Below are 23,270 nucleotides of genomic sequence, written 5' to 3'. Positions count from 1 at the left end.
CTCCAAATAAATTAATTATCTAATAAATCTCTTACAACCCATAAAAATATCTACAACAGAAAAAGAAATTCCAAATATCATTTATCCAAAAGCTAAAACACTAAGTTAAACCTGGCAAAAAAAAAAAAAAAACACTAAGTTAAAACTTAATTTATTAGTTAAATCTTAATATGAAATCTATCAATGAAAATTTGAGTAATAGACCCCAGTATGCAATTATACACAACATATGACATGGGCTTTAAAGTCCAAGTCAATTGCAAACAAGATGGGCTAACGTATGGGCCCACTCACCCCCAGGTAAATATATCTCTTCTTATTTCATATTATCATCTCATATTTAATCATACTATATTAACTAGCATAGAAAGCAGGCTCATCGTAAGCTTGGCCTAAAATACATGTGGAACCCAAATACAAACAATCAACAAACTAGTAAGTTCAATTGTCTTAAACATAATCATTGACCTGTGGTGGGATCCCAACTTCCATTGTTCCTTCCAACATTTGTGTCACTTTCTTCATAGAGGGCCTGAGAATCGGATCAGGATGAATGCACCATAATCCCACCAAGGCCATTCGCTCAAACCTTTTGAAATCACTCAATACTTCTGGATCATGACCCACCACCATCTCTAACTTCCCTGAAATCACACAGCTTAAAACCCAATTTGAAAGAATTAGATCATCCTTTTCACTCTCCTCCTCAACCCGGCTTGGTTCTATGTGCCTTCTTCCACAAATTATTTCAAGTAAAATTACACCAAAACTGTAAACATCCACTTTGGAGGTTATAGGTGCCATCCTTAGCCATTCTGGTGCCATATATCCGATTGTTCCTCTAACATTAGTGTCAGTTCTAGTTTGTTGTTTGTCCAAAAGTTTAGATAGCCCAAAATCTGCTATCTTTGCAGTATAATTGACATCAAGTAGCACATTCTCAGGCTTGATGTCACAATGTATAATCTGAGCCTCACATTCTTCATGCAAGTAATGTAAGCCTCTTGCTATTTCAAGCGCCATATCTGACCTTTGAAGCCAAGTGGGTCTCTCTCCCTCCTTAAACAGAAATTGTGACAATGTTCCATTGGGCATTAGCTCATAAACTAAAAGTCTCTGATCATTCTCAACGCAAAATCCCAACAGTCTTACCAAATTCCTGTGATGCGTACGACCAATAACTTTGAGCTCTGTAGTGAATTCCTTCTCACTTTTCTCAGTGCCTTTCTTTAGCTCCTTAACTGCGATATCAATCTTCATATCCTCTAAAGTTAGACTTCCACTGTAAACTCTTCCAGAAGCACCTCGACCAAGGATATTAGTAAACCCATTTGTCGCTTTATGCAGCTCTTGGAATGTGAATTCTCGAAAGTTAATTCCAATGGTCTTTGCATTTGGTGGCTTCTTTCTCTTCAATACATTTCGAATTGCAGGATGATAGTACAAGGCAAGTGCTCCAAACAACAAAGCAAAAGCAGCACTAATTATAAGGCCAATCGCCAATAGAACCCGTGTATTAAAATTCTTCCTTTTTGTTGGAAGACCTGGCTCACTCTTCTTATTCGGTACCTTGATAAATGCCACACTACCTTTGGTGGAAGCACTTTTTCTTGCATTTAGCAGAGGCATCCTCTTCTTGAGACATCTAGAATCCACCCATGAAGCAGCCCAGGTATAACAGTCATCCATTACAGCCTTCTTGCATCCCTCCACATTTACATCTCTCACTTGACCCAAGTCTCCCTCATAGGCATCAGGTGGGAAATCAGCATCCTCAATTACCATCATGCTAAAGTTCCTCATTGAAAGGTCAGTGCAGTAATTCACTACGTTTTCCTGGTAGCATCCTTTAGACACATCACTTGGATCTAACGGGATATAGCCTGGTAAGCAACTACAGCTCACCGTTTCATTATCCGATGAAGTGCACATGCCGTTTATGCCACATATGGAAGTCACGAAGCAAGGGTCATTACCAGCTCTCCACACCCTTTTCCATCCACTGCCATTTCTTTTATGGTAAATATACTGTTGGAAATTGCCATGATATTCAACTGTTGCTCGGTGGTAGTAGTCTTCAACTGGGCTTGCAGTGCTCATTGTTATAGAGTAAATGACATCACTAATGCCATTGACAAGGTACATGGAAGCATTATGATCAAATTTTAGGCTCACATTGTCTGCAAAGGTTTGTGTGGTCCAATAACCAGGATCAGAGTAATGGTAGGCAGAGAGCACCAGATTTCCATCGGTCTGCATTTCCAGCTTGAATTCCCCAGTTGAGTAATTTGAAATTCCTTTTGCATTGGAATAGAGCATTTGGCCTTCAACTAGAAATTGCCCCTGTAAGAGTGTGTCAGTTGGTGAATCAAAGCTCTGCCAAAGGATTCTTGAACTGTTATCTCTCAAGACAAAGTCTCCATTGTTTTCCATGGTGCCTAAACTTGCTGCAGCTCCACTATATATTTGTAGATTACTACCATTAACATATGCGAGCACAAGCTCTCCAGCATTAGTCAGTTGGATCGATGACCCAGGTTCTACCGGGTGGTCACGGTTGGCTGACCACACTAGTGTTTTCTCTGGAATTCTGTCAAACCAGACCCCAACAAGGTAGAGACTGCTTTGGAGAGCATAGAATCCAAATGCAAAATCACCGGAGAGGGACCGCAAAGAAGCATTGGATCCAGCAGTGATGCTGGAACCTAAGCTTATGTTGGGAGAAATCTGGGCATGTAGGCCATAGAAATTCAAAAATAATATTAGAACACAAGGAATGATTATCCTTATAACCATTGTTAAGTGCTTTGAGAATCCAGATAAGGATATAAAAATCACTTTATAAGGAGCTTTCATAACAATTTTCTGACAGAGCTTTCTGGGGTATAAAACATGTTAATTTTTCACTGCTTTTCTTTTCCCTTTTTTTTAGGTTGTAGACATGGCCTTTTATAATTGGAGTAGCATTAATGTCACTTAGGTCCATCACTGACACAACTTTTATTATGCACTAATTACAACATATCATATCAGTAGGCAATTCATGATATGATATGTGTCCGTCACTTCTCATGTTTTACTAGGCAAGCACGTCACTCCCGTGGTTCCTAGAAGCATCTCACTTTGAATTTTCAAGCCGTCTACCCCACACCACCACTATTGATTTAAACTGCTGCTGATTATTTATCAAATATATATACACACACCCAAATACGCTGCTGATGACCCACCACAACTCTTATGATGCCATGAATTGTGCTCTACTGTGGCCACACTTCATAGATAAGGTGGGTTGTTTTTTCAAATGAAAAAGATGATTTGACTACTAACACAGTTAAAACCATGCCTGTCCAAAATTTTGACTGTACACTAGAATTTTGCCATGCCAAAACAACTCACTGGCTGCTCGGGTCATGTCCTACTAGCAAGACACTTCAAAGGTTTGATTTGAAAATTTGACTGCAATCAAATTGACAATAACAAATCTGAGACACTGCTTAACATATTATTTTTTTGTGAATATGTAAATAATGCATATGTACATTAGTTTGCATTTTCTCCAGCTTCTTCAAATCCTTCCTCTCTTAGTTGTTTCCCATTGATCTCTCTCATTTAGTAAAAATGTCTGTTACTAGAATTCTTCTTTGGATTTTTACATTCATTCTCTCTTCACTTTTTTCTTGCGCTCAGATGAATAACAATACAATTGACTTGGGTTCTAGCATCATTGCAGGATCCAATTCTTCATGGAAATCACCTTCTGGTGATTTTGCTTTTGGGTTCTACCCTCTTTTCACCGGCAAATACCTTGTTGGAATTTGGTTTGATAAGATCTCAGAGAAAACTCTGGTTTGGTCAGCAAATCGTGATGATCCAGCTGGCAAAGGATCCTCCATCAAGTTATCACTCACTGGCCAACTAGTGCTCACACACTCAAATGGGACTGAACTTTTCATATACAATGGCACATCTACAAATTCAGCTTCAATGACAGATGATGGCAATTTTGTATTGCAAAACCTTTCGTCGGGAAGTATCTGGGAGAGTTTCCATTTCCCCACGGACACTATTTTATTAGGACAAGCTTTGGTGATGGGCCAGAAGCTCTATTCCAATGCAAATGACACAGTTGACTACTCGACTGGCCGATATGCATTAGAGATTCAGGAAATGGATGGGAATGTTCTACTCTATGCTTTTCGTTTTAGTGATCCTGCTTACTGGTACACTGCTACTAAAGGCAATGTGAGCCTAGTTTTCAACCAGACCACAGCTTTCATGTTTGTTATTTCTGTGGAAGACAATTCAACCACATTTAATATGACGAGTACGGTGCCCACTCCTATTAGTGATTACTACCACCGAGCAACTATCAATGACAAAGGAAATTTCCAACAGCTAGCTTTCTATAAAGGAAATGGTGCCAGCCAATGGGATGTTGTATGGGAGGCAATTAGCCAGCCTTGCACTGTGTATGATATTTGTGGGGTTTTTGGCTTTTGCACTTCACCTGATAATAAAATAGTCAACTGCACATGTTTGCCTGGTTGTTCACCTTGGGATCCAAACATTCCTTCCAAAGGATGTTACCCCAATGTAGTGATGGATTTTTGTGCACCAAATTCTTTGGCTTCAGATTTCACTATTGAAAGACTTGATGATTCTGATTTCCCAAACTTTGATTTTGCAAATTTGGCGAAAATTGAACAAACAGATGAAGATGGTTGCAGGAAGGAAGTGATGGATGACTGTTTCTGTGTGGCTGGTGTTTTTAACGGCGCTACAAATGTTTGTTACAAGAAGAGAATGCCTTTGGTGAATGGAAGAAGAAGCAACCCTGCCACTAATAATATGGTGACATTTCTAAAAGTCCCTGTGAAAGAAAACAGTTGGAGCCGTAAGGATAAAAAGGAATCTCCATCCAGTGCTGTTCTGCTAGCAAGCTTTTTGTCATGCTCGGTACTTGCTGTGCTGTTTGCAGCCATTGCCATTTATCATCACCCTCTGGGTCAGCGTTATATACGTGTTCAGCCACCTCCAAAACGGAAGCCAATGGAGCTAAACTTGAAGGCATTTTCATTCCAAGATTTGCAAGGAGCAACAAATGGATTTGAGAATATATTAGGCCAAGGAGCATTTGGTACTGTTTACAGTGGGTTTCTAACCATAGAAGATGAAGAGGTTGAGGTAGCTGTTAAAAAGTTGGAGAAGGTGATTGAACGAGGTGAGAAGGAATTCCTGACAGAAGTACAAGTAATAGCTTTGACCCATCACAAGAATCTTGTGCGGTTATTGGGCTACTGTAATGAGCAAAATCACCGGCTTCTGGTTTATGAGCTAATGAAGAATGGGACTTTATCCAACTTCCTATTTGGGGAAGGGGAAAGACCCAGCTGGGAAAGTAGAGCTGAAATTGCTCTTGGGATTGCAAGAGGCTTGTTATATTTGCATGAAGAGTGTGATACCCAGATCATTCATTGTGACATAAAGCCACAAAATGTTCTTCTTGACAACAATTACACTGCTAAGATAGCAGATTTTGGCCTAGCAAAGCTACTGATGAAGGATCAAACTCGAACAAACACCAATGTAAGAGGAACTATGGGATATATAGCACCAGAATGGCTAAAAAATGCACCAGTAACGACCAAGGTGGATGTTTACAGCTTTGGGGTCATGTTGCTTGAGATTATCTTTTGTAGAAAGCATATGGAGTTGCATCCAGGTGATGAATCAATGGAGGTTGAGTACACAATTCTAACAGATTGGATTTTGAGCTGTCTGAGAGCTGGGAACTTAGAAACCACTGTAAGTCATGATTTTGAACTTTTGAGTGATTACAAAAGGTTTGAGAGGATGGTTATGGTTGGAGTATGGTGCATATGTTCTAATCCAACTCTACGGCCATCTATGAAGAAGGTTGTTCAGATGTTAGAAGGAACTGTTGAAGTTGATGTTCCCCCTCTGAATGATGCACAAATGTTTTAAGAGAAGTTTTACCACCCTCTGTTTATGTTTCCAGTTTCGATTTAGCTTGTGAACTACTTCAATTTGCAGCATGGTTTATACTTTTTTTATTTTTTATTTTTATGACCATGGTTTATACTTAATAAAACTTTCTTCTTCTTCTTCTTCTTTTTCGCTAAAAGAGCCTCTTATTATTTAGAGATCACCATGTTACTGTCAAACAAGCGTGCACATTGTATGTGTTAAGCCATGGCTTCCATTAGTTCCATAAAAGATCATTAGAAGGCAGAAGCAAAATCATTCTGGACAATACTTTAGAAAGCGAAAGCCAAATGAAATATATATAGGGTTTATTTGAAAACAGTTTATCCAACTTTTTACTGAAAGTGTGCTAAAGTATACTTGTATTTTGAAATTTTTTTAAAAAGTAAGAAAAAGTAGGAAAAAGTAAGGCTTTTTTAAAAACTGTACATAAAAGCTAAAAGTTAAATCTTAAAGCTAATGCCAAACTCGCCCATAAAGGATAACTTCTTCATTGTTTAGATGTTCAAGAGTTCCTCCTTGATGTACCATCGGGCCTCATAGTTTGGTTGATACCTTAGTCTCTCCCATTAAATTGAATGTAATACCTTAGTCTCTCCCATTAAATTGAATGTAATTTTCTTTTCTTTTTTCCCATAAAAAAGGAAGCTAGGAACACCAAAAAAAAAAAGCTTACAAATTTTGTCACAACTCATCATGTGGCTTTTTGTAAGTGGTAGAGGTGTGGACCTACCATTTTACCTTCACCGCTTACAGATCACCATGTGGCGAATTGTATTAAAAGTTGTGGACTTTTTTTTTGTGTCCCTATATTTTTCTAAAACTAACATCTTGGAGAAGAGAAACTTGTTATTGTAATATAGTGACACTGATTGCTCTCTTTTATGAGAAGAAAGAAGTAAGGTTTAAATCCTCTTTTATGTTATTGTAACTATTATTTAATTGTTTTGTGTGTCTATACATATCCAAAATGTCATGGCGTAAATGAAATTAATCAATGGCCTTGAATTTTCTACAACAATCCTATTCAAATTTCAAATTCCATGGACCACCAACCCATGAAAATCTCAAAGGTTATAATTAATCGGGTAGTAAATGATTTTTTTCTTATGACCTTTTAAGTGCAAAAAAGGATCGCCTGAAACGTGTCCCGTAAGAGTCTATGATAAAAAATAAGTGGGGCATTTCTGAGACAAAAATGCCATACCCTTCAACGCTAATTTATGACTAATATATCAAATCGTGTAAATTTGCCAAGATTTAAATGATAGATGCATGGAATCAACATTGTTGCTATGATAACAACAGCAACGATAACAACATGTCAGCCTATCTATCACACATTCATTGCATTGGCTTCTAACCACGCCATGCACAGTCTGCTGATAAAATATGAAATATGTTCAGAGTGAAATCCATTATTTTCTTTGGACCATGAATTCTAGGTATTGTTTGTCAGATTCATACAAAAGTCCATGGACCTATTTGCACTTTTGACTTTGGAGTTCTGATTAATGTACGTATCTGTAATTGGAAAGAAAAGGACCTCTTGACCGTTCTAAGTTGTTAATAGCCGGCACATGTGATTGGTATATGAGTGACAACATTTTTTACTATTATAAATAGGGGAATGCTAACGAGTGCCCTTAGAGTACAGGTTAAGAATCCAATTAAAGAAAATTTTTATGGGGAAAAAAAAAATAATTAATGTTTTGACAACTTTTTCATTTCTCATAAAAGTGATATTAAAACTTTCCTAGAATGAATTATTAACTAGTACCTTAAGGGTACTCGTTAACAATGGTAAAAACAAAATTATTTTATTTAAAACCTTTTTCAAGGCCAGTTGTTTATTTGAGTAAAATTGATTAATTGGACTTAATTTTTTTTTTTTTTTTTGGTGATTTTTGTTGTTACACAAATGTTTTTGGACTAGTATATGTTGTTTTAGAATTTAGATTTATGAATTTTTTTAATGACCTTTAAAATGAGGAAAATGCGAGAGGTATATTACTGATATAATGAGTGTTTATTGATAAATAAAAAAGTAATATAAATGATATGCCCAAATGTGAACCAATAAAAACTTGTGCATCAACAGTTTGTAAAAATATTGTAAATAAGTTTGTAACTGTAACGTTAATCTAAAAAGAATCAATTATAGTGTTAAGGGGGGCAAAATATAATTTTATAGAACAAAATTGCCAAAATTAATGCATATATATATTGTGGGGCCCGAAATCTGAGGTCCCAGCCCACTTTGTATTAGAAGCCCAAGCCCAGGCCAAGGAGCCTTACTGCTAAGGACGCGCAATGAAAGCTCCTCGAAGGTCCAAGGATGCGGCCGAGGACGACTTTACACCCAACATCTTACAGAAAGGCCTGAAGAAAAGGACAAATTCAGTACAAGATAAGCACAAGGGAGAAGGCTGCCAACGCCTTAATGTGGAGCCCATCGCCTGACAAACCCATACTGATATTATGCTGTCCAGCTTTTCCCAACCACTCTGATGTGAGGATTGACAAGACGAGTAACCACCCCGAACAAGGAGAAACGGACACATAGATGAAGAATGGGAAGGAAATACTAGTATAAAAGGGAAGCTCGTTGCATAAAAAAGAGGGGGCGCGGCCCAGGAATCAGAAAAAGAGGGGAGAATGAACTCATAAAAAAGGAGGATGGTGAGGATGAGACGCTCTTCGGACTAATTCCGAGGAGATAGATCTTAACACCGCATTCGTGTAAGGCTTAGCCACACAGGCCAAACCCACCTTCGTATGGGCTTCCATGAGAATCCCAACCGAACCGTCGCCCAGCAACCAAGGTCCAGCCTTTCCAAGCCCACTCTCTACAAATCGTATTGTTCGGACCCCTTTACATACGAGCCCATCCTTGGATCGTTAAAAATCGTGTCCCTACATATATATATATATATATATATTTATATCTTCTTCTTCTTTTCTTTTTTCTTTTTTAAATTTAGGGGGGCCATTGCCCCCATGGTCAATGTATGCCTCCACCCCTAACTAGGACTCTAAAAGTCCAAATAAGCAAGGCTAAAATTATGTTAATGTCTCATCTCTCCAAAATTGTTACAATTCAATTCAAATTTGTTATTGTAATGATAAATGTTGCGTCTTACGATAACAAATTTGAATTGAATTGTAACAATTTCGGAGAGATGAGACATTTAACATAATTTTAGCCTTGCCTATTTGGACTTTTAGAGTCCTAGTCAAGGATGGAGGCATACATTGACCATGGGACAATGGCCCCCTAAATTTAAATAATAATAAAAAATAAAAAAAAGAAGAAGAAGAAGAAGAAGATATATATATGCATTAATTTTAGCAATTTGTTCTATAAAATTACATTTTGCCCCCCTTAACAATATCATTAATTCTTTTTAAAGTAACGTTACAATTACAAACTTATTTACAATATTTTTACAAATTGTTGACACACAAATTCTTATTGGTTCATAATTGGGCATATTATTTATATTAATTTTTTACTTATCAATAATTACTCATTATATCACCAATGTACCTCTAGTATTTTCCTCATTTTAAAGGCCATTAAAAAATTTGTAAATCTAAATTCTAAAACAACATATACTAGCCCAAAAACATTTGTGCAACAACAAAATTCACCAATAGCAAAACTAGAAAAAAAATTTAAAAAAAGTCCAATTAACCAATTTTACTTAAACAAAAAACTGGCCTTTTAAAAAGTTTTAAACAGAATAATTTTGTCTTTACCCAGTATATGCACACATCAAAATCTCAACCAAAGAAAAAATAAAAAACACCTCAACAACTAAGAAGCCACCGAACTAGAGGTCAAAGTCGCCCCTTAAATTCAAAGTCTTGTCTTTGTCTCTAGTCCTAGTTAATATGAAAGACATGAAACTTCCACGAAGAAGTTCCCTTGATGGAAACTTCAAGCTTATATTCAGTCATAGTTCCTTGGCTAATTTCTCTTTGAATTTGGTGAAGAAGGAATTCATTTTTTCTAAAAATTGGTGCTACCCATATAATAATCCTAGCAATACAATGACATATATCATTATGTCGTTATTTTTTTAAGGGAATTCATTTCAAAACCCTATCCATTCACCAAAACACACACACAAACACAAAGATCATCCATAAATAAAATTGAAATTCATATAAATATATTTTTACAAAGAATTTCTAACTACTATGAAGGAATTCCATTCGACTTGGTTATATTAACAAGTTTTAATTTAGATCATTCCTGTTTGAGTAATGGGTTGCTTTCGAAATAATTTGCCGGTCGAAGCTCGAATCCACCATGTAGTGTTGGCAACTTGGCATCACTGGGAAATCTTCTTGGCATGGAACATGGTGAAACCCAACTGTGTACCATAGAACTATATCTTTGTTGTCAATTGCTCTATTCTTGCACATACCATACACATGCCATTTATTGTAAACAGATGAGATTTATGCATGGTGGATCTATATCATGACAAATTGAAAGATTTTTCTTTTTTATTTATGAGGTTGTAAACTTGTAATTGAACTAGTGTCACTTGGCTGTATCACCAATCAAGAATGTTAAATTTCATAACTCAATTCCACGAAGCTTAGCAGTAAATTACTAGAGCTGGGCTAAATATTTTTGAAGCAAAGGATCAAAATAGTGTATAGAAAATTTTTTTTTTTTTTTCCCAATAGAATTTAAACACATAACATTCATCTCACTATAACTTATAATTAGTTCAAAACTTTCGAGAGTCTTTGTGGTGCAATAGTATTGCCCAATTCTACCATCAACCAAAACTTATACTCTTCTTTAAAATGATTTTTTCTTTGAAAATTTGATTTTATATCATAATACTATAAAAACCATACTTCACCTTTGGCTCCAAATGGCTAAGCCATCATCTCCTCGGCTATGGTCAGCATAGAACCCTCCAGGCCACCGCTCTGACTTATTATAGGCAATCACCCATACTTGATACTTTGTATAAGCAGCTCTAATCTGGGGGTAATCATCATTAGATAAAAGCGAATTAACCGGTTGTCCAGTAATCAGCCGGTAACCACGTGATTCCCAAGCCTTGTCTTCTTGTTTGGATTCACTACTAAAAGTTTACTTGGCTCCAAGCCAAGCTGGATCCTAGCCTCTACTTCAGTTTTGGCAGTTTGTTTAACTACTATCCAATAACTTTTTCTTGGTGAAGTAGTGTGCATGTTTTGGTTTGATACTCTTATCGTTTCTAAGTTGGCTTTGACGAAGGAGTTATCGTTATCATCAACATCAAGGTCAAGATAGTATGTGAGTAAGTGGTCGTGGTGTACAGCAATGGTGTTTTCTGCTACTAAGGGTCCATACTCGTTTTCCATTATTTGGTCAGTATTTGTGTATAGCGTAGCCTTTATCATTAGTATACCTGTTAAATCCACCTAGAAAAAAATAGAAGGAAAATATAATATTTGTAAGTGTGGTTGATATTATTTATTTTGATGAGATAAAAATAAATATAATTTCACTAAACAAAATATATATATATATATATATATATATATATACACACATAGGGTCCGGTTAATATGTGTCCTTAGAACACACACTAACCGTACATATAAAGGAATACTTTATTAGTTTTGTTTTACTTTTTCACAAGACAACAATGATTTTTATGGAAACAAGTGAAAAGCATCTGACAAAATTGGAGGACAACATTGGTTATTTTGTTTTGTTAGATCCGGCTTGTTAAAAAAAATTGGAGGTCATATTTGTCATTTTGTTTTGTTAGACAAAAAAAGTACCCCTTGTACAACTTATTTCAAGTTTCTACGTAAAAAACCACCACTATCATTTTCACATAGTAACAAATGCCATATATATATATATATATATGAGAGAGAGAGAGAGAGAGAGAGAGAGAGAGAGAGAGAGAGAGAGAGAGAGAGAGAGAGAGAGAGAGAGAGAGAGAGAGAGAGAGAGAGAGAGAGATTTAAAAGTTCTATCTAAGAAAAAATAAATTGACTTAAATTATAAAGTTAACCATAAAAGGACACTTAAAGAAAAAATAAATTGACTTAAATTATAAAGTTAACCATAAAAGGACACTTAAGGAAAAAACAATACCGATATTACCTTTTTCAGTCAAAAAAATCCACCAAAATAACATTGTTTTGGAAAGGAAAAAAAAAAAAAATTAATAGTGAGATTGGACAAAACTAGACGTAAGGAAAAAAAAAAAATTTAATAGTGAGATTGGACAAAACTAGACGTAATGACTAGATTGAAAACAAATTAAAGTTAACAAACGAAGTGAAAAAGAAACTATATTAGAACCTTTGGTTGGGTTTTCAAGTACCTTGGAATTGGTTCCTCAAAAAAAAAAAAAAAAAAGAGCTCTTTACTACTGGAATTGATGCCCAACTTGAAAATCAATGTGCCAGCCCAAGCTCAGTCCAACCCATCTGACCCCAAAAACCTAGGCCTAATTTCATATGGTCCACGAGGTGGGCTTTGGGCTGTGTATACATGAAAAAAATTGTGTTTCGAAGAACAAATATAATGGGTGATCACTGATAGGAGAAGTGCTACATCCACAATATTTTTACAACAAATCATAAATGGTTAGTTGTTATTGAATCAAATTTGAACCTAACACTAAAATTACTTTTTTGCCCCAACAATAACAATAGTTGTTATTGAATCAAATTTGAACCTAACACTAAAATTACTTTTTTGCCCCAACAATAACAACCAGTAACAACCTGTCACTTAGGATTTGTTGTAAAAATATTATAGACATTTCATTCCTCCATTGGTTATTACCAACATCTATTTCTGTTGCTAATTTACGGTGGTTGCTAATTTATTTTACTCTTCACAAGAGGTAATGTTCACCTAATCACCGATTATGAAATGAAAGAAATTTTTTGTAGAATGAAAAAGATGAATCTTACCCCAACTTTGATGGTGCCACTTTGTTTGAATTCCCAATCAAGAATATAATCATAATTACCCACTGTAGCCACCATTCTAACCACCAAAGTAATTTCTGGCTCCCCACTTCTTATCTGAAAGACCAACCACTTTACTTTAACATTACATGAACATAAATTAAAGGGTAAATTATACTTTTGGTCCCTTAAGTTTGGGATAAGTTTGATTTTGATTTTTTTTTTTTTTAATTTGATTTTAAGACTTTAGAAAGGGAAAATTTCCGTCACTTGAATTGGGAAAAGTTTGGTTTTGGTACCCCCTAAATATGGGGTTGGTTCAATTTTAGTTAGGGTTGCAAATGCTTATGAACAACTCAAGCTTAGCTTGGAAGGGAAAAAAAAAATCATTTATTTAGCAAATGAGTCAAACTCAAGTCTAAGTTTAAGCTCAAATATTAAACAAACCAAGCTTAATAATAATAATAATGTTTAAGCTTAATAATATTAAACAAGCAAAGCTCATGAGTATAAGTAATGCAAACTTAATTAAAGTTATATTATGTTATATATTTATATGTATAAATGTTTAAAATATACTTATATAGACTAAATATTGAATTGTGTGAGTTTGTAACTAATTAAGTTCATAAGATATCAGATTCTCAACAAAAAAAAAAAAGTTCATAAGATATCAAATTATTATTTCTAATTTATTGAATGGTGTAATTTTAAAAAATAAAATGTTGCTGAATTTAATTTTATAAGTTCATAAATGAAAATTGTTCTATTTAATTAACCTATATATTCTAATTTGAAATATAAATTAGTTAATAATTATGAGCATATATTTGTGAATGGGTAAACAATTTTAGTTGTAGTGGTTACTATGTATTGAGAAAAGAATAAGTTAATCAAGTAGCTTATGAACAAGCTTGTAGTTTGAGCTTATTCAACAGTAAACTATACTTAAACATGTATTCTAATTTAGCAATGAACTCAAATTCAACTCATGTTTGAAATAAAATTAAATGATAATCATGAACTTTTAATATTGGACGCGGCTCAACTTGTCTATAGCCTAGCATTAGTCCTTTAAATATGTCGTTGGTTTGATTTGTTCCTAAAATATGAGGTGTCACGTAAACAAACAAAAATAAAAAGACAGACCAAATTGTTCCCCAATTTGAAATTTTAGAGAACAAAATCGAAATTACCCCAAAATTTAAGGAACAAAAGTAAATTTACCAAAATTTAAAAAATAAAAAACCAAAACAAGAACCATAAATAAACCATTCATAAACACAGCTAGACTTACCACTTTGCCTGGAACAATAATTTCTGTATGTCTCCAAGCTACATCACCAGCATACCGCTCAAAAATGCAAATAGCCCTTGGTACCTTTTGTGCTTGTCCATCTACCCCAACCATATACCCATCTATAAATGCAGCATTCCCTGGGCAATCATAAAATGGCTGTAGAGTATCAGCTGTATGCCCAAACCCAAATTCACCAATGTCCATGAACGTCCTATAATACCATTCACTTGTAGGATCCATATATGGAACAAATGTCTCAGATACATGTCCTCTATACAACACACACCTAAACTTTCTTTTCCTGTCATCAAATATTGAAGCTGTTGATATGATAACACCTGCCCGAGCATTGAATCCCACATGGAAATTCCAATTACCCCATTTAACATTTTGGCCCTCAATTGTGAACCCACCATTTGTTATGTTACAAGTAGTAGAATTATGCTTCCCTTTTGGTGAATGAAAATCAGTACCCTCGGCTTTAGGCACAGGTGCTCTAAGTCTATCAGTGTACATTGTAATCTTCATTGAATCAACATCAACTAGTACACTTATTCCTTGAATAGGCCTTGCAAACATGTTAACCGACCCTCCACAATAAAAGCATGAGACTTTGAGAGTTCTTTTTGTAACACGTTCACCAAACCAACCTATTGTAAAGGGTACACAAGAAACTTTAGCTAAATTCAAGCCCCTTCTTAGAATTGACTTCTTGAATTTTGGATACTTCAAAGGCAATTTGCTAGCTTGAAAAAGCTCACTAAAAGTGAGAGGAGGATAGCCATAACCACTATAGACTTGGTTAGATATGATTGAGCCAATGGTTAAGTCTACAATGAGTTCATAGGTCTCACCTCTTGCTCGAATGACAACCTTGGCTTGACGATTAGGCTTGATTTCTTTATAAGAAAGCCACTTTAGGACATCTTGTTTATCTGGTTCTTCAACATCAAGAAAATGAAAGGTTAGGTTAGGAAGAGAGCCAAGGTGAAACTTTTCAATTATGTGCCTTATTTGGTCAATTTCTGTAGGGTTGAGAGGGTCTAGAGGGTGAAAAAGACTACACCCGAAGCAACATTGTAGGACAAAAGACAGAACAAGGAATGGAATTTTCATGGATACTGCTTAATGAATTCAAAGAAGAATTGGTTAAGTTTTGGTGCTAGCAGGCAACCCACCATTTGGGACTATATAGTAAGACATATTATAATTTATTGTACCACCTCTCTTACATAATGGCTGCATTTAACTTTGAATAAAGGCTACCGTGGTCCGTACGTTGCAATATTCAATTTCTTAGACTTCATCAGTAAGCACGAGATGCACAGTCACTTGAATTTTCCAAGTCCTTTTCTTGCAATGAGAGCAAGAATAATCATTTGCTCTGCTTTTGCTTTAATAGTGAAACTAGGGGCATGATTGTTAACATGCTCCTCTTTACAACTCTTGGCTCTCTGGGAACCATATTGAATTCGAATCAACCACCTTATCCTAAATTTAAAATTCAGTAATTCTCGTCTTGTCATGTCATATAATCAACCACCTTACCTCATTTTTATTCATATAATATAAACTGTCATACAAAGCTGGCTCATAGTAAGCTTGGCCTAAAATACATGTGGAAGCCAAATACATACAATCAGCTAACCAATAACTAATGCAGGCCAAAAACCAAAAAAACTACTTTAATTGTTTGAAACATAATCATAGACCTGAGGTGGGATCCCAACTTCCATTGTTCCTTCCAGCATTTGTGTCACTTTCTTCATAGAGGGCCTGAGAATCGGATCCGGATTAATGCACCATAATCCCACCAAGGCCATTCGCTCAAACCTTTTGAAATCACTCAATACTTCAGGTTCATGTCCCACCACCATCTCCAGCTTCCCTGAAATCACACAACTTAGAACCCAATTTGAAAGAAGTAGATCATCCTTGTCACTCTCCTCTTCAACCCGGCTCCGTTCTATGTGCCTTCTAGCACAAATTATTTCAAGTAACATCACACCAAAACTGTAAACATCCACTTTGGCGGTTATAGGTGCCACCTTTAGCCATTCTGGTGCCATATATCCATATGTTCCTCTAGCATTAGTGTCAGTTCTGGTTTGCTGTTTATTCAAAAGCTTTGATAGCCCAAAATCTGCTATTTTTGCTGTATAATTGACATCAAGTAGCACATTATCAGGCTTGATGTCACAGTGTATGATCTGAGCCTCACATTCTTCATGCAAGTAATGTAAGCCACTTGCTACTTCAAGTGCCATTTCTGACCTCTGAAGCCAAGTGGGTCTCTCCCCCTCCTTAAACAGAAAATGTGACAATGTTCCATTTGGCATTAGCTCATAAACTAGAAGTGGCTGATCATTCTCAACGCAAAATCCCAGCAGTCTTACCAGATTTCTTTGATGCGTACGACCAATAACTTTGAGCTCTGTTCTAAATTCCTTCTCACTTTTCTCAGTAGCTTTTGTTAGCTCCTTCACAGCAATATCAATCTTGGCATCCTCTAAAGTTAGACTACCACTGTAAACTCTTCCAGAAGCACCACGACCAAGGACCTTACTAAATCCATTTGTTGCTTCACGCAGCTCTTGGAATGTGAATTCTCGAAAGTTAATCCCAATGGTCTTTGCATTTGGTGACTGCTTTCTCTTCAATAGATGATAGTACAAGGCAAATAACCCAAACAGGAACGCAAGAGAAGCACTTATCATAAGGCCAATCTCCAAAAGAACCCGTGTATCAAAATTCTTCCTTTTCGTTGCAAGACTTGGCTCCTCACTCTTCTTCTTATTTGCTACCTTGATAAATGCCACCCTACCTTTGGTGGAAACACTCTTTCTTGCATTTAGCAGAGGCATCCTCTTCTTGAGACATTTAGAATCCACCCAGGAAGCAGCCAAGGTATAACAATCATCCATTAAAGCCTTCTTGCATCCCTCCACACTAACGTTTGTTACTTGACCCAAATCTCCATCATAGGAACCAGATGGGAAATCAGCATCCTCAATGACCTTCATGCTAAAGTTCCTCATTGAAGAGACAGCACAATAGTTCAGCACGTTTTCCAGGTAGCATCCTTCAGACACATCGCTTGGATCTAACGGAAGATAGCCCGGTAAGCAACTGCAGGTCACTGTTTCATTATCCGATGAAGTGCACATGCCGTTTATGCCACATATAGAATTCGCGAAGCAAGTGTCATTATTGACTCTCCACACCCTTTTCCATCCACTGCCATTTCTTATATGGTAAATATACTGTTGGAAATTGCCATGATATTCAACAGTTGCTCGGTGATAGTAGTCTTCGACTTGGCTTGAAATGTTCTTTGTTATAGGGAAGATTTCATCCATTGTACCATTGACAAGGTACAAGGAAGCACTCTTATCAAAGACTAGGCTCACATTGTCAGCAAAGGTTTGTGTGGTCCAATAACCAGGATCAGAGAAATGATATGCAGAGAGCACCAAGTTTCCATCACTTTGCATTTCCAGCATGAAATTCCCGGTTGAGTAATTTGAACTTCCTTTCGCCTTGGAATAGAGCTTTTGGCCTTTAACTAGAGCTTGCCCCCGTAAGAGTGTGTCTGTTGAAGAAGTAAAGCTCTGCCAAAGGACTCTTGAACTGTTCTCTCTCAAGACAAAGTTGCCATCATTTTTCATGGTCCCTAAACTTGCAGCAGTTCCATTATATATTTGTAGAGTACTACCATTACCATAAGTGAGCACAAGAGCACCGGCATTAGTCAGTTGGATTGATGATCCTTTTTCGGCTGGGTGGTTACGGTTGGCTGACCAAACTAGTGTTTTCTCTGGAATTCTATCAAACCAAATCCCGACAAGGTAGAGGCCGTTTTGGAGAGGATAGAATCCGAATGCAAAATCACCAGACAAGGACCGCAATGAAGCATCGGATCCAGCAGTAAAGCTAGAACCTAAGCTTATGTTGGGAGAAATTTGAGCATGTAAGCCACAGAAATTCAAAAACAGTATTAGAACAATTATCATTACAGCCATTGTTAAGTGCTGTGAAAATCCAAATAAGGATATGTAAATCACTTTATGAGGAGCTTATGTAAAAACTTTCTAACAAAGTCTTCTGGGGTATAATATTTTTTTTCTTCAACTTTTTATGTTAAAATATTATTTGTTATAATCAGAGTAACATCACTTTCACTTGGGTCATGACAGCACTTTTATCATGCACCTAGTACAATAAATTATATCAGCAATTCTAAAAAATGCTATGTCCCTAGACTGATAACTTTGTTTGTTACCTTTACCTTCAAACTATTTAGAGTCTTAGATGGCGCACAATTCATGACAAATGATGACCCACCACCACTCTTATTATGCCATCAATCTTGCTTCACTTGAATCAACATCATTTTCACTTGGGTTGTGACAACACTTTTATCATGCACCTAGCACAATAAATCATATTAGCAATTCTGAAAAATGCTATGTCCCTAGACTAATTACTTTGTTTGTTACCTTTAGATTCAAACTATATAGAGTCTTTGATGGCGCACAATTCATGACTAATGATGACCCACCACTCTTATGGTGCCATCAATCGTGCTTCACTTGGGTCGCACTTCACAGAAATGGTGAGTTGTTTTTGTTTTTATTTTCTGTGGAATAAGATTACCTGACTACTAACACAAAGCCAAAACCATCCACGTCCAAAATTTTGACTATTCACTAGACTTATATCATGCTTGCCAAGCCAACTCACTAGCTACTCAAAGATCATATCTTACTAGACAGACACTTCAAAGTTTGATTGAAAATTGACAGAAATCTAATTGAAGCAAGGTAACAATATGAGACATTGATATACAGAATAATTGTGTGTATCATATGCACATAAGTTGGCATTTTCTCCTGTTTCTTACTTTTCAGATCCTTCCTATCTTGGTTGTTACCCATTGATCTCTCTGGTTTGGTAACAATGGCTGTTACTAGAATTCTTCTTTGGGTTTTTACATTCATTCTCTCCTCACATTGCTCATGCACTCAGATGAATAACAGTACGATTAACTTGGGTTCCAGCATCAGTGCAGGCTCCAATTCTTCATGGAAATCACCTTCTGGTGATTTTGCTTTTGGATTCTACCCTCTTGTCACTGGCAAGTACCTTGTCGGAATTTGGTTTGATAAGATATCAGAGAAAACTCTAGTTTGGTCAGCTAATCGAGACGATCCAGCTGGTAAAGGATCCTCTATCAAGTTATCACGCACAGGCCAACTAGTGTTGAGGCACTCAAATGGGACTGAAGTTGTCATATACAATGTCACGTCAACAGATTCTGCTTCAATGCAAGATAATGGCAATTTTGTATTGCGAAACTCTTCCTCAGGAATCATCTGGCAGAGTTTCAATTTCCCTACAAACACTATTCTACTAGGCCAAGCTTTGGTTATGGGCCAGAAGCTCTATTCCAATGCCAATGACACAGTTGACTACTCAATTGGCCGATTCAAGTTGGAGATTCAGGAATCGGATGGGAATGTTCTACTGAAAGCGTTTCATTTTAGTTATCCTGCTTACTGGTACACTGCTACTGTTAACAATGGCAATGTGAGCCTAGTTTTCAACAAGACCACAGCTTTTTTGTATCCCATTTATGTAGAAAAAAATTCAAAGGCATACAATATGACAAGCGCAGCGCCCACGCCTATTGAAGATTTCTACCACCGAGCAACTATCAACGACAAAGGAAATTTCCAACAGTTAGCTTTCTACAAAGGAAATGGTGCCAGCCAATGGGATGTTGTATGGGAGGCAATTAAAGAGCCTTGCACGGTGGATAATATTTGTGGGGTGTTTGGTTTTTGCACTTCACCTGATAATAAAATAGTCAACTGCACATGCTTGCCTGGTTATTCACCTAGGGATCCAAACATTCCTTCCAAAGGATGTTACCCCAATGTAGTGATGGAATTTTGTGCACCAAATTCTTTGGCTTCAGATTTCACTATTGAAAGACTTGATGATTCTGATTTCCCAAACTTTGATTTCGCAAATTTGGCGAAAATTGAACAAACAGATGAGGATGGGTGCAGGGAGGAAGTGATGAATGACTGTTTCTGCGTGGCTGGCGTTTTTTACAGAGAATCTCATGTTTGTTACAAGAAGAGAATGCCTTTGGTGAATGGCAGAAGAAGCAACCCCGCCACTAATAATATGGTGGCATTTCTAAAAGTCCCTGTGGAGAATGACAATTTGGACCGTAAGGATAAAAAGGAATCTCCATCCAGTGCTGTTATATTGGCAAGCTTTTTGTCATGTTCGATACTTGCTGTGCTCTTTGCAGCCATTGGCATTTATCAACACCCTTGGGCTCAGCGTTATATATGTGTTCAACTTCAGCCACCTCCAAAAAGAAAACCGGTAGAGATAAACTTGAAGGCATATTCGTTTCAAGACTTGCAAGAAGCATCAAATGGTTTCAAGAATATTCTAGGCCAAGGTGCATTTGGTACTGTCTACAGTGGGGTTTTAACCTTAGAAGATGAAGAGGTTGAAGTAGCTGTTAAAAAGTTGGAGAGAGTGATTGAAAGAGGTGAGAAGGAATTCTTGACAGAAGTACAAGTAATAGGTTTGACACATCACAGGAATCTTGTGCGGTTGTTGGGTTATTGTAATGAGCATAATCACCGGCTTTTGGTTTATGAGCTAATGCAAAATGGGACTTTATCTAACTTCTTGTTTGGTGAAGAGGAAAGACCCAGCTGGGAAAGTAGAGCTCAAATTGCTCTTGGGATTGGAAGAGGTTTATTATATTTGCATGAAGAGTGTGAAACCCAGATCATCCACTGCGACATAAAGCCACAAAATGTTCTTCTTGACAACAATAACACTGCTAAGATAGCCGATTTTGGCCTAGCAAAGCTGCTGATGCCAAATCAAACTCGAACAAACACCAATGTTAGAGGAACAATGGGATATATAGCACCAGAATGGCTCAAGAATGCACCTGTAACAGCCAAGGTGGATGTTTACAGCTTTGGGGTCATGTTGCTTGAGATTATCTATTGTAGAAAGCACATGGAGTTGCATCCAGCTGCTGAATCAGCAGAGGTCGAGTACACAATTCTAACAGATTGGGTTTTGAGCTGTGTTAGAGATGGGAACTTAGAATCCACTGTGAGTAATGACACTGAACTTTTGAGTGATTACAAGAGGTTTGAGAGGATGGCTATGGTAGGAGTATGGTGCATATGTTCTAATCCAACTCTTCGACCATCAATGAAGAAGGTTGTTCAGATGTTAGAAGGAACTGTTGAAGTCGAAGTTCCTCCTCTGGTTGATGCACAAATATTTTAAGATAAATTTTATTGTCCTCTATTTATGTTTCTAGTTTTGATTTGGATTGTGAACTACTTCAATTTGCTACATGATTAATAAGAATTTTCCTTTTGCTTGCAGAACCTCTAATTATTGAAAGATCACCATGTAATTCTTTTTTTTTTTTTTTTTTTGATGAATTGAAAACTTTTATTAACAAAAGGCAAAAAAAGACTCATAGAAAGAAAAGCAATTTGAGAAGAAAATCTTGATTTCTCACTTAACTGATTAAAGATCCATTACATCCCTATTTAACACATCAATAAAATAGTCTAACTAACCAAGCAAATCACTCTGCACTTACCGCTGCACAGTGAAAACTAACTAACTAATTAATTGACTGTTCTTCGAATTACAAGCTGACACGTTAATAAGTGAGTCACGTGCTTCTCACACTTTGCTAACTAAAGAAACAAACGACCTACAGCTTAGTATACATTAGGATCTAATACTGTCGTCTAGACAGTAATACAAAATTTTGCAGAAACATTGCAGCCTCCATTCACCCTTTCTCATCTACTCTTTTGCAAAAGGAGTCAAAACTACAAGAGATCAAAAGGGTCAACCTCTTCCTGTACTATCCTAACAATACCAAAACAAGCTTGACTCCCAGACATATATACAGCTAGCTCCTGGGCAATGTTGTTTTTGTGAGGAGCGACATCATTTTGATAAAGTGAGATCCAAAATAAATATTTGCTGTATTGCTTGCTCCTTGTCTAGCTGTTCAAGAGTTCCATCTTTGTTGTAACACCGCACCTCCGAGTTTGGTTGACGCCTCTGCCTCTTTCATTTGTTTGACGTTTACATTAGTTATAATTCACCTATTTAAAAAAGGTATAGTTTCACACAAATCCGTTACGGAAAAATGTAAATGCATTATGGCTTACATTTTCAAAAAAAAAAACATACAAATTTAACCCAAGAGTTTTAATAAGGTCAAAATTCTAAAACTAACATTCGTGGAGATGAAAATATTATATTATTGTTGTAATTCAGTGGCACCATTATCTACTCTCTTTCATGAAAATAGCCTAGGTTTGAATTTCCTTTCCATTTTTTGTAACTACAGAATTATCAATATTTATTTGTTGCTTAACATTGTGTATCATGCCAATTTCTCCTAATATTTTCTCTTCTCTAGCGTAAATATTTGTCTCTTTACTGTTTTGTGTGACCATACCTATGCAAATGCCAAGGCGCAAATACAATTAGCCAATGGCTTTTGCTAAGGTCCTATTTTGTATGTGTTGGCATATCCAAGTCAAAATTTTTTTTTTTTTTTTAATGTCTTTGTTTCCCAATTTAAAGTGTCTAGAAACTGATCAAGGAAATTTACTTAAAGACATGATCGAGCTGCTCAAAATTCTGCAAGTTGTAAGTGTCAAATTTGTTGTCTCGATACATAGCTCAACTCTGGCCAATCTATCGAGGTCACCTATACCTCAATACTAGCCAATCGATCAAGTTTCATAATAACAGAATTTTCAGTTTTATTTCTAATGATGTGGCGACCTTATAATTTGTGCACTTAGTTTCTTGGACGATTTAAATAACATATTTAAGAGTCGTCATCACACAATACAGACACACCTCACAGAGAAGTTGATACAACTCTTGTATTTTCTACTACAATCCTAATCTAATTTCA

At 36.4% G+C, this 23,270-nt stretch overlaps 3 protein-coding genes and 1 pseudogene across 4 annotated transcripts; 2 read left to right on the top strand and 2 right to left on the bottom strand.

Annotated features, from left to right (window-relative positions):
- Positions 1 to 182: 182 nt before the first annotated feature.
- Positions 183 to 15,376, bottom strand: LOC115993828 (annotated as a pseudogene).
- On the top strand, positions 2,698 to 6,082 carry LOC115993830 (G-type lectin S-receptor-like serine/threonine-protein kinase LECRK2). 2 transcript variants are annotated; one of them, XM_031117806.1, is made up of 2 exons: positions 2,698 to 3,440; positions 3,734 to 6,082. In XM_031117806.1, exons 1-2 carry the CDS (start codon positions 3,383 to 3,385, stop codon positions 5,986 to 5,988), a joined length of 2,313 nt encoding a protein of 770 aa, XP_030973666.1. In that variant the 5' UTR covers positions 2,698 to 3,382; the 3' UTR covers positions 5,989 to 6,082. The 2 variants fall into 2 exon arrangements, with proteins under 2 accessions (XP_030973666.1, XP_030973665.1); XM_031117805.1 differs by having other exon boundaries at positions 3,723 to 6,082.
- A 411-nt stretch (positions 15,377 to 15,787) lies between the features above and the next one.
- On the bottom strand, positions 15,788 to 18,381 carry LOC115995289 (G-type lectin S-receptor-like serine/threonine-protein kinase LECRK4). The gene has a single exon (XM_031119795.1). It carries the CDS (start codon positions 18,280 to 18,282, stop codon positions 15,946 to 15,948), a length of 2,337 nt encoding a protein of 778 aa, XP_030975655.1. The 5' UTR covers positions 18,283 to 18,381; the 3' UTR covers positions 15,788 to 15,945.
- Positions 18,382 to 19,025: 644 nt separating this feature from the next.
- On the top strand, positions 19,026 to 21,697 carry LOC115995288 (G-type lectin S-receptor-like serine/threonine-protein kinase LECRK2). The gene has a single exon (XM_031119794.1). The coding sequence runs from the start codon at positions 19,220 to 19,222 to the stop codon at positions 21,596 to 21,598; it is 2,379 nt and encodes a 792-aa protein (XP_030975654.1). The 5' UTR covers positions 19,026 to 19,219; the 3' UTR covers positions 21,599 to 21,697.
- Positions 21,698 to 23,270: the final 1,573 nt, after the last annotated feature.

This window comes from Quercus lobata, chromosome 6 (assembly GCF_001633185.2).
Source record: "Quercus lobata isolate SW786 chromosome 6, ValleyOak3.0 Primary Assembly, whole genome shotgun sequence".
Taxonomy (NCBI): Eukaryota; Viridiplantae; Streptophyta; class Magnoliopsida; order Fagales; family Fagaceae; genus Quercus; species Quercus lobata.
The sequence above is the reverse complement of the archived record's forward strand: the minus strand, read 5'-3'. Positions and strand labels throughout refer to the sequence as shown.